This window comes from Oreochromis niloticus, linkage group LG5 (genome assembly GCF_001858045.2).
Source record: "Oreochromis niloticus isolate F11D_XX linkage group LG5, O_niloticus_UMD_NMBU, whole genome shotgun sequence".
NCBI lineage: Eukaryota > Metazoa > Chordata > Actinopteri > Cichliformes > Cichlidae > Oreochromis > Oreochromis niloticus.
In genome coordinates, this window is record NC_031970.2 from 30,656,132 (window position 1) to 30,675,913 (window position 19,782).

The 19,782-nt window shown below is 41.1% G+C and overlaps 1 protein-coding gene across 2 annotated transcripts in view; it reads right to left on the reverse strand.

The window, feature by feature from the left end:
* The window catches only part of cdh4 (cadherin 4, type 1, R-cadherin (retinal)), a 207,712-nt gene that overhangs the window by 115,388 nt on the left and 72,542 nt on the right, over nt 1-19,782 (reverse strand). For both annotated transcript variants that reach the window (XM_013269909.2, XM_005450214.3), the window contains exon 3: nt 10,182-10,205. In XM_013269909.2, the coding sequence (XP_013125363.1) occupies nt 10,182-10,205 (24 nt within the window). The remainder of the gene's footprint in view (nt 1-10,181; nt 10,206-19,782) is intronic.

Here is a 19,782-nt window from a genome sequence, read left to right on the forward strand (position 1 = left end):
CAGGCCAGTTCTTTTTAAAAACAGACCTGGCCTTGCTGCTTCTGAATGCCCTGGCACAGCTGTCCACCTGCAGTGTGCACCCGCAAGCAAGCCTGGACCTGGACACCAAGCCCTGGGCAGTGAGCAGGGAGCAGCTCATAAATGAGTAATGGCAGTCACATTAACATTTGGTGGTAGGGCAGGCTAAGGGCAAGAAGGAGGGGGGGACCCAGGGAGAGCAGGCTCCCTCTGTCTTATAAAACAGCAGCTGATTAATGTTTGATTCTAGCTGGCTTCATTCTTCCACCAGCGCTGTGCAGAGCTAATCTACAGAGGGTGCATTTGAGATGGATGGAGCTGGAAAAGAGTGGGTTGAAGAAAAAAAAAAAACAGTTTGTACAGGTGCTGTTTGGAAAGGTTGATCCAGCAATAAGCTGTCTTTCCTCTGGCTCTAACATGAAAAATATCAAGAGGGCGAAACAGTTCAATCAATTCAAAATGCATTCGGGCACTGGTATGATAAGGCAAGGAAAACGGTGACGACAAGGAAATGTCAAAACAGGTTCATTTTGGGTAAGTCAAGAAGAAAAAAGTCCAACTTGCCCAATTTTAACATAACTACAAGTTATGGAGGACAGGTTAGTTTCATGTGCAGCATTTCACTAGTTTTTATTTAACTGGGGATGCTAAAGGAAGTTTAATATAACAAAGACTATAACCTCATGGACGATTCACATGTAATTCTACACTAAGTCGGTCTCGAGTTTGAAGCTGGTGAATCAGATCGATTTGGCTTGTTTGTAGGTGTCAAAGTGGAACCTCGCTGCTCAGATGGTGTGTGTGTGTGTGTGTGTGTGTGTGTGTGTGTGTGTGTGTGTGTGTGTGTGTGTGTGAGGAGAATTAGCCGGCCTGGGAGAGCCATCAGCTAATACATCTCACCTGGGCCTTTCATCTATAAAAGCTGGCCTCCTTGTTTAGTGTCTTTCTCAGCTCACACCAATGCTCTTTTGGAGTTTGTGTTTTTGTTTGTTTATTTCTAAAGAAATTCTCTTCGATTCAGGGCAATTTCTAGTTTTCAATTCCCACCTTGTCACTTTACCTTGAGTCGCTTATTGACAGTAACTACCCAGTGTAGAGTTGCAGTATTGAATTGCAAACAGAGACAACATTTACACAGAAGGAACCACCACATGGCTGTGTTCCTGATTAGTGCAATTTAGTGTGCAAGGTAAAAGTAGAAAAAATAAAATCGAGCACATTACACCTTTATGTATGTTGCCTCTTGACTCCAGTACCTCCTAATGGGGTTTATGGTTTCATTTCACTTGCTAGTTTAATAATTTAAGGATGTGGCTAACTTGTGAATTGCGAGTCTATGGTGGTGCAGTATTTTTGGCGTCAGATCCACCACTCTTGACATTTCAATAAACCCTGATGGCACTGACTGAAATACTTACACCAAGGCTTTTAAAAATAATCCTATCTATCTTTTATACCACACACTCTATGGTAGCTGCGGGTGGCAAATACAATTTTCCTGGGAAATATGTGGTCCCTTTTTACATATCACAACCCACAGTTATACCTACTTCACAAACACTAGTACTTATGTTTCATCATCACAGGCAACAGTGTTGGCATAAAACATAAACATAAAATGATGCCAATATTAGTTTTGGATGTATTGGATCATAAGCCAATGTATGTGGAAGGTTTTACCATTTACAGATCTAATGCTGGCGCTACAGTTCAGATCAGGCAGGTATGATGTTAGAAGTCAAAGGGCTTGCATGAAAGGGCTGTACAAGGGTTCTGATCAATACTGAGATCAGAATGATTTGTTATCATTGTTCTCTGGTTTTAGTGACAAAAGTGTTTTTGTTGTCACATAAACATAACACTGCTTTAACATCCATATGCTGCTACATTCCTGCTATTGTACAAATCTTTGCATCAAAACAAACAACAAAATTGGTCCTCACTAGTCACCTAAATCGGTGCATCTCATAGAAGAAACATGAAAAATATAAATGATGAAAGAAAAACTGGACCAAAACTTAACAGAAATTAAATCCACGGGACATATGATTCACTTTTAGACTGTTATTGTTCCTGTTAATCGAATCATCTTCGCGTACAAATAATTATGTGTGTGTGTATATTCACCTGATCTAAGCACATCATTTAGAGGCAAATGTAATGTCTTTCACTGCATTCCCAGTACCCGCAAGTAAAGTACCCAACATGTTATTTGTCCATTACCATTTCCCAAAAACCATCACTAGTCACGATGCTTAGTGGACACTTATCTTTGTCCAAATGAAAAGCGACAGCTCTGGTTTAAGAGCAGCTTTATGCTCTAGATGGATACACAGATGCACTGCACAAGCTCACTTTTATGTACTTCTGAGATGATTTTGGATGATTTGCGTTAGCAGTCATTGCAATGTTTTTCTTGGCCTTCATGCATTAATTATGCTGCAGCTTGTGGTGTATTTTCATATGTTAGAATACGTTAGGTTTATAGCTTTGCAGCACAGAGACAAATCTGCAGCACTCTTTGCATTTGATTTCATCTTAGTTAACATCACTTGCCCTAAACCCGAAGGATTTCCAAACAACCGATTATGACGGCACAAGCTCTTAACCTTCTGCTCTTCCAGACATTTCAGTTTTGTTTAACATAATGTTACCCGTCTAGACCAGCCCAGGAAATTTCAAGCTGGTCGCTGCAGGGAACAGTTGTGAATGACACATGCAAGCGCGCTGCTTTTGCTTTGCATTCTAATGGCAGAACACCCATTTTAAATATCACTCAATCATGCTCATTTAATTGTGGGGAGCCAAAATCGTATTTGAAAATAATTAAAATTCAATTAATTGCACAGCCGTACTGCATGACAACCCATCTCGGAGCTGTCAAGGCATCTGACGCAGTTGCATCAGTGTGAACATCCTAAAAGTTGCACTGGCATCCACAGAGTTCCATCAGACACACACAGAATGGGGCTAAATAGCAAGATAGTGGCTTAAATACAACAACATTACACAGGTGCTCATCACAAAAACTGCATTTTGTGTCACACAGCTCCCTGCCTCCTCCTGAACAAACTGCTCCATCCAGGGATGGTTTTAAAAGACGGCCAATGGGGATCTATGAGAAGCCAAAACAATAGAAGCTGATGTTTGGGCCTAATTCATCTATGCTTAAAATGTCAATGGCCATTTACTACTCTGAGTGCCTGGCTCGCAGCTGGATAGTAAATGTGCTCTTTTGGATGATCAGGGAGAAAATTGTAAGAGCACAGTGATCTTGACAGTTATGTGACAAGGGAGCAAAGGAAATTTGAATTTGTCATAGGTGAGAAAAAACAGACGCCTCTCCATACTTCAGAGAAAACACCAGTTTCATTTTTCTTTTCCAGGGAGAATACTTTACAGAGTGTTTCACAGTTCTTGCTCTGTCTCTGTTAAAAAAAAAGAAGAGAAGTGGTAATACTTTGCATTCCAGTACATTGTAGTCCTGGAGCTATTTCAGTGTCTACACCCTCAAGATTAAAAGAGGAACATCTTCTCTGTGGTGGCCGTTCTATTGTAACAAAATGGATACATTAAACATTTAGTAAGATTAGTACACTAAAAGCATATATTCACGTTAACAAAAGTGTAATGTGCTTAACTGTGGCAACATTACTGATGAATTCTATCGCTTTAAATGGCGTCTACTTTCAAGTGCAGATGAGCAATAATTACACGACAATGTTATGTCGTTAACATCCAGTGAGACTGGATGTGCTCTACATACCAAATTTGCCACTAAATGGGGGAAAAAAACCCAGTAAAGCAGTGCGGAACAGAGCAAAAAAGAATTAAAATGATATTAACGTGTCAAGTTAAGGTCGATTAAAGTAATTTGGTAACATAGAGGGAAGTGCAGCTACAATAAACATCAAGGAAACAGGAACTCAGCAGGTTCTGTCAGCTGGCATGTTGACATTCTCTGCATGAAGTCAGCTCCAGCAGTAATCTTATAGAAGTGACAGATTAGTACTTATAAAATTCCTGGCATGTATACACACATGCACACCCCATCTAACCCAGACACGCACACACACAGAAACCCACAAGCATGAACGCAGCATGCACACTCATTTGCAACACCCGCGTGCGCAGATTCAGTGCATCCTCAGAGCAGGAAAGTAAGGAATACTGAGATACAGTTGTGATTGACAGGCAAATCGTTCTCGCTGAAATACCCGTTTGACAGAGAAAAGCACCAAATGCAAGAGTTAAAAGCCAGCCACAGCAATCACCTCAGTATACGTCACATGAAAGCAAACTCGAGTATTTTGTGTGTCTTTCCGAACCTGAGTGTCTGAGGTAAAATGTGTAGCAAAATATTAGGACTTTTATTTTTTCCGAAACGAAAAACTAATGCTCTTTGCGCAAGCCCGGGTGCCAATCATGAGCGTGCCTCTTTGAGGTCCAGGCCTCATGCGAATGTCAGCTCCGTAGCACATTATAATTCTAACCCAGATCTTGAATGACACAGTTCCATCGTGCAACTCTGCCAGGGAGGGGGGAAAGAAAAAAAAAGGTGGAGCGGGGAGGGAATAAAAACTGCTCCCCTTTTATTTCAAGAAACAGCGTAACCTAACTGCTGGTAGCAGGCATCGGCAATTGGCTTTAATAATGGTCTCTCCACTCTAATTTGTGTAGGGATTTGCCCTGACCAGTCTTGTCTCACAGACTCTTAATGCTACTGTGCCATTCAGCCTCGTGGCTGAGAGAAAAGCGGGATGTGCCTCAAAAGTACCAAGCAGAGAAGAGGGTAGAGAAAGATAAAGGGATGGAGGGAGAGATGGAGAGGGGAAAGTCTCCCACAGTGGGAGGTGATGATGAAAGGGGGAGATATTAAAGCGTGCTTTGCCATTTCCTGTTCCCCATAATATCACATAATGTTGGTATAATTAACCCCAGGAAATGTGGCTTCATTAGTCTCAGACTGGATGTTAAAATGAAGTGTGAACTAATTGGTCAAGTATACGCGACGGCAGACATTAACAGAGGCGCAGATGCGAGCAGGTGCAGAAATAGAAATGATTCTACGGCAAAAGAGCGACAACGTTCACTGGCTATTTTAACATGTGCTCTTACAACACAAACACATGTGGCTATAAAAATAGACACACTGCACAGTAAAGTGGTCTGACCCTGGAGAAAAGTATTGTGTGTGTGATCTATTTTTCCTCCTTTGTGTGCTCTGAACCTCAGCACATAGCCTTAGACCCATTGGTTCCAGCAAGTTTCCTGTCTTCTCTCATCTGCATCACAAAAAGAGGCTTTTTCTCCATAAAAATACTGATCAAGCCTTATCTTTTTGAAACATGTAATCCAGTGGGGAAAGGCGGACTTGTAGCCATTAGGCAGTGTCCTCTGTGCCTTGAGTCTCTGCCGTCTCCGCCTTTGTAGCAAAAGGCCAGAGCAAAGCTAGTTTCCATTCAGCTGGGAGAGCTGGTCAAAGCCACAAGATCAAGCAGCTCCCAGCACTTTCTTTTTATCTTGCTTTTTTCTTTTCTTTTCTTTCTTTCTTTCTTTTTTTTCAGCTGAGAAATACTTGAGTTGTCTCGATAGTTTTTAGAAGATGGCGTGCAACAATTCTCCATAGAACGGGATCTTATGTTTTCCCTGGACTCCTGCAGGTCTGACAGCAGTTTTGAGGAAAAGTTTGAAAATTTGGAAATGCTATGTCTTAAATTGGGTAGAAAATAGGAAATTCTCGATGGAGACAGGCTGCCATTTTTATGCTTGTTTGTTTCCTTCTCTGCTGCTTTCTCTCTTTGCACATACTCTTGCACAAACCATCTGCCATACAGGCCCTGTGTGACTTTACTTCAAGAGCTCTTAGTGGCTGTCTTCATCAGCTCAAGATCTGCTGCAGAAAAACAGCTTTAATTGGTACTGAGGGGGGAAGAGAAGCAGAAGGGGCTGCACGCTTCACCACATTTAAGAGAAAATACTTGTGAATGATCAAGAATTGCATTCAACCAAGCTTCTCCTCGATACAGGCATTTATTACTTAGGATAACGCATCAAGGTCTTTTCTAACATCACATCTTTTATACAATAAAACCCGTACAAGCTCGGCATGTCATTAAATATGCTTCCATTTAAATAAACACATGTTCCAATTAACGCAATTAAGGAAAGTTGTGAAACTGCATCCCTTAGGTTACAAAGCAGTGGCTCTCAGGTTACATGCAGGTAAATCAGCCTGTCTCAGTAAAACAGCACACTGTAGGATTTCACAGCGGCCCGTCGGTAACAGAGTCTTGAATTTCGCCTACTAAACACAGTTGCAAGATTGAACTAGCAAATGTCAGAGCAGCTACAACTGGGATCTTGCATTTCATGGCAAAAAGAGACACTACAATGTGCAGCCAACAGTGGAGTCCAATCCTTTCCAGTAGGTAATTGCGCCATTTCGCCAAAGCCACTAGAAGGCTTCACTACAATTAGGCTGGCAAAAATGGCCTCTCTGACACATTAGAGGAAACCAGGGATGCCCCCCTTTCTTCTCTGCACTGTCAGGGTTCTTCACTGTTTGTGATGTTTCAGAAGAGCTTTGAGACATTAGCTCCCGTTGTTGCTCTAGCTTTGGAGACATTTCGCAGCCCATTAGGTGCTCTTTCAGCCCCAACCACCACTCAAAACCAGTGAAAAAGGGTGAGGGAGAGACGGGAACGATACACAAAGGACTTCAATAGGCACATCGGATACATATGTAGTCACTTTCCATTTTAAAAAAAGGAAGAAACTGTAGTTTAACTTTGGGAATTAATTAGGCTTGCTTGTTTCCCAAGGGTTAGCTAAAGAGATGATAGTGGTCTCTCTGATAAACTGCTCTTCCTCCCATGTTTTTCACTTGGTTTTCTCTGCTTTTTGGTTAGATCACATCAAACGTGAAGAGTTTAAAGACTGTTCATCTGCTTTAAAACAAACCGTAATAAAGGTAACATGCCAGTGTAACTTCACCAGTATTTTAGAAGCCAATTTAAGAACAGTAAGCATGTTAAAGAAGCAAGATATACACATTTCATACTTCCAAATAAGGGAAGGTTTTAAAAAGGCAGACTTGTTAGAGGCAGACAATCAGAAGACAGTTGGCTTGAAGCAAATTTGAAATCATTCTTTGAAATATGCTAAGGCTACAGTCACGCAAGCTTAGCGGCAGGCTGGCAACCACCAGTCACTAGGGGAAAAATAAGTATCTGCTGACTGGTTTTGAGTGGTTGCTGGTGGACACTGGCAGTCATTTTGAAATCAGTTGCTAAAGCACCATTCATGTCAGCCTAGAGACTGATCAGCGACTCCCTGGTATCACCGGCTGCTAGGGGAAAACGCATACATTCCCCAAAATGTGCAATTGACCACAATGAGGTATAAAGTGCTGTAGCGAAAACCTCTTGTGATTGTTTTGGTCACCCACAGGTTTCCCTTATCGCCCCTAGTCTGGATTGATGATGCAAAGACTCACCAACTAGTCTCTAAGTGGTAGTGAAACTATGAAGAGTGCGATGCAAACCAGAAATGGAGACTGTTCACCTTGAAAGTAGGTAAGTCCGAAACATGTTGGTTTAAGCAGCAAGGCACGACTTCAGCTTTAAAGATGGCTGCTGTCAAATTTTACTTAATTATTTAATTAACAAGTGTTTGCAGACAAACCGATGTCTTCTATGAAAGCTACAGGTAACCACGGAAATCTGCTAGCCAGCAAATGCAGTCACAAGGAGGTTTTTGGCGCAGCACTCTTTTGCTATCAGTTCAAGTAGTGACATCTTTAGTCTCCACTCTCCAAGTGTTTATAGAATACACTTTTTTTCTCACCAACTGGTTAGCAGCTTATGGATGGGTCTTTAGGCCAATGTCACTGATGTCTAATGTCTGGTTTTGTAAACTGGATGATCTGCAGAGACCACGAATAAAAATATAGAGTTTTTACATTAACAAGAAACTTTTTTGCAGAAAACATGGGTTGAAAGGTAGCCTGGCTCTGTCCCATGGGAAAAGAAATCCGCTAATCAGCAAAGTTAAAGTCCACATATTCAATTATATCTTGATTTTGTTTTGATCCTTTAACAAAACAGGGAAAATAATACGCTGCTTTCTGTTTAAAAAGACAATCAAGTCTTCTCAATTTAAATTTAATTTGAACTCCTTAGAAAAGAAAAACATTGATTTCTTAAGGCGAACAGGGAAATATAGCCTTGTGTATTTGGCCAAGAAAATCCTGATACCTGAAAAAAAACTACACACACAACTAAAAGAGATTACTTGAAAGTTCCGGATTAATATATATTCTAACCTTATACAAGTGTGTCTTGCTCTGGACATGACAGAGTTAAGGTGGCTTCCAGTGCAGTTTATTGGGATGAACAATTTGCACGGGCGGCAGAAAAACCATAATCAATCTGGAGATTATAGATAAGGGCACTAAAACCAGCCGAGCACAGCGTTTTCTCTTATCACAATTACACCTTGCCCTCCCGCCTCAGGTACAGCCAATTAAGTTAGAAGAGGATGTGCGAGCAGGCACTTGATGTTGAGGAAGCCTATCAGATGACTAAAAACATGCCCCACCCCTGCTAGCGACACAGAGCGAGCTTGTTAAGCACAGGTAGGCACAAGGATGGAGCTCAAGTATGACTTCGCACTGCAGTTACATGTTACGTGTTTGTGTTCATCCAAAATCACACCTATATGAAAACCACAACTGAATGGTTTGAATGATGTATTCTTTGCTGAGTGATAAGCAATCTGCTGGCTGGCTTTCTGCTGACTGCACTTCATAAAGGTTCCAAGGGCACACAGACCTTGCCCTAAGACTGCTTCCTCTCTCACTCTCTCAGCTGCTTTGTAATCCATTCATTACTTCCCTTTTACTTATTATTTTTGGGGGTGTTTCATTGTGAACTATCATTCACATTATGCGACCACTCAGCAGTACGGAAAAGAAAAGTGTAGGTGCAGAAGAGGAGAGAACCTGTGCGTTTGTTTTAATGTAAAAGCGGCAGGGCGGTTAAGAGAGGGATGAGGTCAACATCAAGTATTACGCTCAGAATGAATACAAATCTTTGCCCATTGTGACTTCTTATTCCCCGCTCTTTGTTCAGGCCTAACTGGATTGGGGGAAGAAAAAACAAAAAAAAGCACCGCACCGTTGCTAGCTTGGCAATGAAAAATTGATCACACAATCTTCTCTGTGCTTCATATCATCGTCTCCTCCACCAGCAAATAGAGGTTAACCAGGCACACAAAAATAAACCTAAAGTGCTTGATCAGAACCACAACTTTGCAAGTTCTCTTCCCTCCTGCCACTTTGATGTTTCAAAGACCTAACACAGTAGTTGTGTCTATATCGCGTGATGTCACTGCACGGCTTTGGCTCAACATTTTCAAGTTATAAATGATACGCTGGAAAGCAAATGCGACATGATGACTTCTTGTATTAGCACTGTACTCACACATGAACAGCGGGAACGTCTAATGAGCATAGAAAGCAATGTTAGAGAAGACAAGTGGCCGACACAGGTGACCCAAAACTGGATATAACGCCAGAAAGCACATAAATATATATATATGTATAAAACATAAACAAAGCTAGTACTGCAGATAGACTCAGATGTTCAGCCGATTTGATAAAGAGCCAAGATATTTTACAGGAAGACATTAATAATGGCACAGCGGGGAATTCTATCCACTTCTATTTCACCTACATGGAGATGAGTTCCACTATAGCTGGAAGGACACAAAGTAAAAAAGATGCTCCTTATTGGCTCCTTATTGAGTACTATTGGAGTCAAAAGGGGGTAAATTGACTAAGTAGGTCGAGGCAAAATGCATGCAGGGAAAATATGCAAAATTCAAAGTGTGATAGGCCACATGGGTCTGAGGATGCTGCTTTCATAATTGCTTTCTCTTGATGTTTCTCTCCTCCTTTCAACATTTGCTGTAACATGCAATGTGATGGAGAATAGCTTCCCGGTGATGCAAATGATGTTTATGGCTCGTCGCTCCCCCACTGAGACTAACATCTGAGAATGGTTCCTTCCACATTAACGCAAACAGCCACTGCTCTGTCGCTGGCGGAGTCCACGCACAGATGGCTCAAAATCACGGGAGCGTGCGGCTGCAGTACTTACCACGTTCACTGGACAGGGTGGTATCTGTCAGCAAGAGAGAAAGAGAGGGAAGAAAAAGGGCATGGGGAAAAGAGAGAGGAGACGATGATTAGAACATAATAGGTTTCAGTAAAAGTGGCATTGCAAAGTCACAGTTAAACAAGAGAACAAAACAGATCAATTTCTCAGGATTAATGGAAAGTCACAGGCAATAGCCGGACAGTGACATATACAGAACGTAAGGCTACTATTGGAGAAAATTTGCTGTCACAACTGCGTAGTCTCTCACATTTGTCTCTGTCTATTATCCAGGCAGCACCATTTACCCAGAATACAGTTTGTTTTCTTTCTTATACCTCTTGTCATTGCCTCAAGCAGTGGGATTCATCATTATCTTCAAATGCTTGTTGTGATGTTTATGTTGTTCTTGTGTTCACTCAATGAAACACAGGGAAATTACAGAACACTGAATATTCACATTACAAACATTTACGCGATGTCATTGTGGGCAATGTTTATTCAGACGCTGGCACCTGGTGACAGATAGACTAGAAACAGCCATGGAGGCTCCTGTTGTTTTCCCTCACAGTTGTCTCCCCTCCTGGTGTCCTCAAGCGGGGTTTCTTAGAGAGATTTGATCGCCAAAGCTCAAATTTGCATTCCTGGCTTACAATTTTAATTTGGAGAGCCTTAAAGCTGAATATTCTGAGATACAACTGGTTTCTTCATTCCAGCTTTAAGAACATCTCACACACAATGACTAATATTATCTATCCATCTATCTATACAAAGAATAAAAAGAAAGAAGGTGACCAAACCAGAATGGGAGAACACTTAACAGCAAAAGTTGCAGCTTTTGGAAACATGTTGGTTTCAGAGACAAGGCGCAACTTTTACAGCAACCGTCATTAACCATTCACCAACTGGTTAGAGAATACATATTTTTCCCTCAATCAAAAATGCATAGACCAGCCTGAAGGCCTTTATTACTGAAGCCTAAGGTAGATCTATGTTGTCACATCTCCCTAAAGGATCATTTGAAAACAAATGTGAACCCTCCCCCTGTGCAAAAAAAATGCCCAGACAACATACTTCCTGTAATGATGGCGCCATATTAAACAGTAGGACACAACATACGGTACAGGGCTCACATCCTAAATGTAACCACCTCTTGAAACCTGCCAGGATGCATTTTTCACACTTAGTCTAAACCAGCTGTTGAATGCAGCTGTTATTTAATGTCTTCCAAAGTAAAATTTATTGCAATTTGTTCCCATTTTTAACACGAAACCTTGAAATGATGTACAAGGCTGTAATGTATACAGCTTAAGCATATAAGATAAAATATTTTCTTCTGGTCCTTCACTCCATTAGTAATTTACAAGGAATGAGGTCTGGAAAGTATGAGAGCCTATAGGTTTGTTCAACTGCTGAATATACTTGGAGCTGTTCGGCAGTAGTGTGTCTGCTAAATTATTAAAACCCGAAACACATTGATGAAGTTACAAGGATTTCTCATGTGTTTTTTTTTTTAATGTATGTATTTTTGTGTGTTTTCAGTGAGACTGTAACACTAACATGTTAGCTTTGGTTTTGCTTTATATGATCACAATACACAGATTCCAATGAGCTGTGCTTTATTCCTCTTTCACATCTCTCCATAAATCCATTCAAGTCCATCTAAAATCTCTGCAACTTTTTGACATGTTTACAAAAAAAGAAGAAAAAAAAACACATCAATATCTAAATGAGAGCTTTGCTTGTAGACGGTCTGACTGTCTCCATTCCCTTTCTCCATGTATAAAGGCACCCCACTCCATCCCAACAGAACTTCGCTTCGCACATGTTCAATTATTCATCTCCCTCTGTCAAGAATTCAGCCTTGCTAGCACTTGCCAGTATCCCCCACAAATTGGCAGGCAGTCTCATATTTGGCATATGGTGCAGAGCAGTGCTGCTTTTCCTTCCGTCTTCAGTTGGCCTGCTAGCACTCCCTAGGAGCAGAGTAATACACACTGGCGTACACACGTGTGTACAGTCACAATGATGCGCCGTGTCTGTCAGTTTTGTGAGACAACCTGCCCCACTGTGCTGTTGGGGATTTGCCCACAACCTCTTTGCAACAGGTTTCAAGGTTTTCAGCAAAAGTACAACGGCAACGATTTCTTCCTGGAGACTTCAGCATGCATTCCATTCGCGGCTCCGCAAAACTACACAACTGTTCTCACTCGATCGCTTTACAGACTGAAGCTGAGAACGCCAGATTGCTGAGATCGCCAAACTGTGCATTTCAATAATGCAACAGTTAATTGTACAGTTGGGAAGATGTTAATCAACCATGTTTGCAACAAGTTTGCCCTGAGAAGCGTATCATAGCCGGGCAGATTACCTCAAAACACTTGGCAGAATTTAATACCTAGGTGTCTTTTGTGTAGGACTTTTCCAACAACAGCTCAGTATCTCACAGTGAAAAACAATCATTTTGGCTGAATTCCAGGATGAGTTTCAGGATGCTGAAATGTCACCGTGCCTGGAGAGAACAGAGCCTCTCTTTCAACTAACACCTGCGCCTATTCTATCAAGAAAAAAATACGCATGCGCACTATTTGTAAGATTTCAACAGTACTTTACAACCTGCTTAGATTGTGCATCTGCTGTAACTGGTTATGTGCACACTATCTTGTATACTAGCACCATGTTATTCACAGCAACCCAACAGCAAAATGAAAGCTATATACGAGTTTCACCTTGTGTGATTGCGACAGATCGATTCATGTTTTCTTCTTTTGTCACTTGTTAGCAATTAAATATAGACCATCTTAATAGAGAATTTAAAATAATTTGTATTATGGACTGAAAAATACTTGGAGTCACGTTCACAATCTAAAATAAGTTCATTGTTTTTCTTATCTCCAATAGCTCGAACGTACACTGCCTGAAGGCTGTGTCTAGCTAAGCTGATGCACCAAATGTTGTGACAATAATTTAGACATGCCAGCATGGTTTTAAATTTTTTATGTCCTTTGTTAAATGCCAGTAGTTAGGCACTGACTAAATGGTAAATAAATACCAGGAAAAGACTATTTTTCTACCAGGGCTCTTTTTTGATTTCAAGAACAGTAATACAGCAGCAGCAACACGGTGCATATGCGTTCGTTCACAGTGACGATCTTGTGCTGTGTCACATTTGCCCTCCAGCAAATAAATTCAAATATGTCACTAACACATTGCTCTGCCTGTATTCTTTCTGGACTACGTTTTTTTTTGTTTTTTTTTTAACTCATGCAACACATTTGACCTAGCTCTTTATGAATCTCACTGCGGCTGTGAAAAGAATTCATCAAAGCAAGCGATAATGCAAACTCCCACATATTATAGAAACTCACCCGAAAGGTCAGAGTTACACATTCCCTTTATCAGCGATATAAAGAAAACATTTTGAAGCCGCACAAAAAAAAGAAATCAAATTACACTGGCATTGCCTGTTTGATAACCTCTCCGCACTAGTCTGCAAAAGTTTCGTTTTTAAGGTTAGCATGTGTGATGTTTTTTCTGTGGAAAAAATGGCTTTAATTCTCAGGCACGCTGATCGGTGTAAAAGACTGACGACGACAGGTTAATTACCTTTTATGTTTAGAGTTACAAAAAGCACGGCTGTAAGCCTTAAAAAAGATGCAACGACATGTTTAAAGGCAGTCATCGGGTTCACAGCATCTCAGTGTGTCAAATCACACACACACACACAGACACCCTTCCACCTTCTATATGAGTGACTGTGAATGGATGCAAGCATATCTGTTTGCATGCAGATGCATCCTTATGCCAAATCTTCTTGTTGCCCTTGTGATGACTAATAACCGGAGAGCAATTGCAGCTAATAAATAATACATTTAAGAGTCTAATCAAATTCAACAAATGAATATGTCTAGAAAACTATTAATCAGAGTGCAAACGTGTATTTACAAATATAACACTGGCACAAACAATCAATTATTCATAAAGTGAATGCTGCGTAAGTGGGCTTCTTCCCGGGTGAGATGCTGCCATAATTGGAGTGGGACTACAGGAGTGCTGGATGTGTGCGCGCGTCTTTATGTGTGTACATGCGGGAGCATGTGTGCCAATGTGTATCAGCGAGTTAACACACAAACACACACTCAAACACTTCTCCCCATGCGCCAAAGTTCCCCCAAACACGACAAGAGCAGGCAGAGTCGGCTCATTACTGCCTAATGAGTTGTCTGATTAGTGCTGAATATAAAAGCCTTATTGTCAAGCACTGTATGTTTATTTTGATTAATTATTGTACTGAAGTGACTGAATGGAAGCACAACGACATGGAGCATTAACATTTTGTGGTAATAGGGCCTTTGTGGAGACTGTAGCTGTATTTTCAGCTCCCAGTGCAGCGCATAAAGCATGGCTACCACCTAAAGAGGTTTTATTGTAAACTAACAGATATATAGGGTTATATTACATTCACTGCAATTCACCATTAAACTCCTGCCAGCAGATACTTATCCCCGGTAATGGCCAGCAGCTTGTCTCCACACAGGTGGTTACACAAGAAAGGGTAAGTCTTCGTACGTGTTTGTTTGTGATTCTTCTCTCGTTTGTTCTCAAAATAATGAGAAAATGTTTATAATAAATCAACGCGGATTTAGAGAAGCTGTGCAAAACTCTTGCTTCGCTGGATGTGTGTGGCTGCTGACAGAGATTAGTATTAAAGTATCCTTGACAGCCAAGGGTATTGTAAGCAGCACCAATCAATAATTTCAACTATGAATCAAATGAGTATGTGTAATAGTCAAGGAGTCCTTTATAGCGACCAGCACACAGGGAATCATTACCTGACTCTGCTGTGTCCCTTAATAGTCTCGCATCTGGCTGTACGCCCTCGTGCATCGACAGTGCATCGAAGCAACGTTCTTGCTTTGATGCACTGTCACCACTCTTGAGCATCATTTCGGCAGCTGTTTTGGGCAAAACTGCTCTAATAACGGGGCTACCCGGCTAATACACAGACATGGAAAGTTAGCTAATAGGAAACACTTGATGATATCAAACAAATGCTAATGTGGGTCTGTCTGTTGAACACGTAAGGGATCATTTGCTAACATGTTTGCTCTATCAGCTTTTGAGGTCATAATGCTTTATGTCAGGGTTTAAAGACTGAAGCACTTTTGGCAAACTTTTTGTAGAGCAAAAATACTTAAAGGCAAAATGACTTTCCTCTTCCATTGTGTCCAAGTCTCATTTTTGTTGTGTCCCCCCCCCCCCCCCCATCAGGCCTAGGGGAAACCAAAGCGCAACACAACAAAAATGACTTCCCCCCCCCCGCGCTCCCAAGGAAGGACCAATGCCACCCTCAAATTTGCAGTTTCACAACAACTGATTATTTTATTTATCTTTGAAGGTAGGAAACGTCATGGAGGGCACGGTCAAAGCAACAAACAAAACACACAGGAAACACAGTTAACTCCACACAGATAGCTTTACTGGGGGTATAGCTCTCTGTATTTTTGTCTTTCTTGTTCCACTGTTTAGTTTTGTCAAGTTAATCTTGTCTCCCTATTCAGTTATGTTTCTCTTCATGTTTTACTTTGGTGATTGTCTTGTGTTTAGTGTCACTTCCTCTCGAGTCTTTATATTTGTTTCCCTCAGCTGTGTTCCCACCTGTTTCCTCTCTCCTTGTTACATTATATTACTTTGTCACATATTCCCTCAGGGTTGTGTGTTTCCTTGTTCCATGTTTCCCCAGAGATTCCAAGTTTTTGAATTGTTTGCTCCTAATCAGCTACCTTTTGTACAGTTCAGCATTAAAACTGCCCTTTGAGTTTATGTTCTGTCTCCCCCAGTCCTGTATTTGAATCCTGCCAAACAGCCATACTGCAATACCCGTATTAATTTATGTGAAATGAAAGTGTCATCTTGTCATATCAACGCTACAGCAATGCTTCACATCTAGCTCCCCTACTGCACAACAATAAGGCAAGCCCTGGCATGTCTGAGAGTGAGAGCCACATTTCAGCCTACAATAATGTTTTCATAAAAAGTAAGCTACTCCAACAACCTCTGACACAAACACTACATTTTGTAAAATATACAAGAAAATTGTTCCCACTAAAGATGGAAACAGCAAACTTATTTCACCAATTGAAGCAAAAACGCACCATCGAGCACAACCAGCCTAGGGACGTGCAAACCGAAAGTAAATAAATGGCTCAACTGAGCATCGCTGGCTACACTCCATATGAACAGAAGAGCAAACGGTGGAATGTACATAACTGATGTGGTCAGATGGCGGAAAGGAAGTAGTTCAAGCAACTGGTTAAAATACTCAACCCAAGACACAATATCCCCTACTCTATCGTTTAATAGTTGACGTATTTTCCCAAAATCACTCTGGATCAAGACTGGGTGGAGACAGATAACCTATGACAGTCAGGTCTGTAAATATTTCTTTAATGAAACTACTGCAATGGGCAGTTAAACTTTTTAAAAAAGAAATAGAAAGTTTTATTTTTCACCTCTAAATTTTAGTTGGATCGAAGTCTTTACACACAATGTCAAATTCTACTTTTATAAAACTTGTAATGAAAAAGCAAATTTAAAATAGAGGTGACAAATGTAACAAAAGAAAACCTATTTTTTGAAGGTGTGAGTGTGTGTAATGAGTCATGACTCCCTGTGGGCTATCAAAAAAACACAAATGCTGATAGTTCAGCCTGATGTCACAGATTAGCAGAATGTTTGCTGAGCGCTATTGTTTGTGAATCAAGCTTACGAAAGCTCTCGGGGCTTTGGTGACAACATGTGTTTTGCAGACTGGCAATAAATCTGTATGTACGGCTGCAGGAGATGGGATGATTAATAAGTCTGGGACAACCAAGAGAGTTACTTTTTCTCTTGACTCTAAACTAAACTTAGAGTGTAAGAGTGCGGTCACCAGGTGTGACCGCACTCTTTCAGTTAAAATAAGAAAGCATGAATGTTAAGGATTAGTGTTGTTCACTTGCATTCAATAAATAGAACATAGAAAAAAAAGGTTTTCAATTGAAGTAGTATTTTTTTCTCTGTATTGGATCTAATGCAGCACTCCTAAGAACTATTTTTACTGATCCACTGACCACATCCAGATATAAAAATAAATGGATTAATCCCAAAATGTTATTAATGGTAGAAAATTTGAGTCTGTTTTTGAATAAGTCCTCTTTTCTCTCCCATGATCTGCCTCTCTCTCTCTCTCTGCTGCCCTCCTGTCCGTGAGCAGAATGCTATTGGTATTGTCAGAGGAGGGACTGTATTACTTGGCCTGTTGCTCTGTACACATTTTAAATCAGAGGTAATGGGGCACTTCAGGAGACTGCTGTTTCACACACCCAACTGCCAATATACTGTAATCACTAAAGGCCCCTTTTCTTCAAAGATAACCATTGGTTACGTGCGCTGCACTCAAAACTACAAAGCTGCACTGGGGATACATTGACAATAACTTAGTGAACTGACAACGACCAGGTCTGAGTGAGATCGCAACCTGTAACACACATTACGCGTCATTGCCAACTAATGTATCTGAACTAATCTTTTCTACCATATCGTCTACAATAAAAAGCTCCAGAGAGACTGAGAGTATTTCTATAGAGATGCCAGAATCTAAGTGTGCCAGATCAGAAGTGCCCGTCACGAGCTCGACTACTACATTCCTCATCCTCATACCTCAAACATGGCAAAAGTTACGAATAATGAGTGTATGTGTATGTGCCATTAATCCATGCATGTGCAAAGCTTGGGTTTAGCATGCTCTGCTATTGGCTCTGTACAGTGTGATGTAAACAAGGGGCTGCACCATAACCCAGGATAAGGTAAACAAATATGTATGTATGTCATGCGGTGATACTCCAGGAGTATCAGTATAAATATGGAATAAGAACTGAGTAAACAGGATGCATTTTAACAAGGTTAGTGTCAGAAATAATTTAAAAATATTTCATTAAAAAAAGTAACTGAAAAAGTTTTTAAAAAAAGTACATCCACAGTAGGAGTACTAACAAAATGAAACAAACATTCCTCCTTTACAAATGCTTAACATAAAATAGAACATGTTTGGCGATGTCTTAGCTTTAATGAAACTTACGCCCTGTTTAGCCTTGGTGATATTTCCCACCTGGCCAGCAATCAACCTCAGAAGCCAGATGAGCCTTGTAGTGCAGAGTGCATGCATTAATGTATGCTGCGTGCTGTTACATCCTAAATATAAAATGGATCAGGTTTGTATCAAAGGTATTTGTACATTCTTCAGCTAACAATAAACCACTTTCCCCTGGAGGATAAATGCATTAAATGGGGTGACTCAACCTTAATGTTAATGCACTGCTAGCGGCCCATTAATTGCTGTAGCCCAGTGGGTGGTTTCATTTCAGCATGTAAACATCTCCTGTGTGAGGACGTTTGGCATTTGTGGGTGCACGCTGGCTTGCATTTATTTTTGACATCCAAACTGTTCATATTTGTCCAGTCAAAGCCAGCCATTTCAACTTCTGCCTGATAATTAATCCAAATGAATATGCATGTCTGATGCTCACTCATACACACTGGGCTACGGTGAATCACATTGTGCTTTGCACGGTTTTCTCTATTTCCTCGGCAGACGCAGACACAGAGGCAAAAGAAGGGGGAGTGGGCACAGGGGTCCCTGCTGTGATGAACTGGTGCTGACACAGCCAGATGTTTAGTTAATATGCAGAGCCCCAATGTGGGATGATGGGAGGAGTTGACATGCGCTTCAGGGGCTTTAGGCAGCCAAGTGCTCTTCTGTAGCCGGCTTGCATCTCTGCTGGGAGAGTGTGTGTATGCTTATCACATACAATTTGCATTTAGCTGAGTGTGTGCATTTATGTATAGCTCTGTGTTTTAATGCAAACGTTTGGCAATTCAGAACACAATAATCACTCCACGTGTGTATGCGTGCTTTCCCTTTTCACAGTGGCACACTGAGCATATGTCTGAAACAAAGTCTCTTGTCACAGCTTCCTCTCAGTGAACTGTGTCAGAGCTGGAGGGCAATTGACTGCGCTCACACAGAGGCGAGCAGAGCTCGCACACAAGCACACACTGCTGACTCAGTGTTTCCACGAGCCCGCAGAGTCTGACGCTGCTGTTTGGTGGAGACCAATGGAAGAGCCGCAAACATAATGAAGTAAGAAGCAATCAGCCACATTTTGTTGATGCCATCTAATTACCAAGCATCGACATCAACAGCCTGTCATCATCATCATCATCATCATCACTGATTTTCATCAGCATCATCTTTGTTGCCATTTTCCTGAAGCCTCTACGGACCTCTTGTAGTAAGGACGGAATCAGTGACACAATGACAAGCAACTGGGTGCAATGGCATTAAACGTGTTGTAAAATACAGACACACGCACCTGGAGCTGAAGAAGCAGGGAAGTGCAAAGACACTCTTTCTCCCTCTCATTTTCTCTGGCTCCACTCTACGTCTCGCTGTCCTCCTCTATCGACACTAATCTAATTTCCAAGTAACCTGAATTAAATAACCGGGTGTCATTAAGACCAGTGAAGGATGGCCGAGGGCCTGGGGAGATCAAGAGTTGGAGCT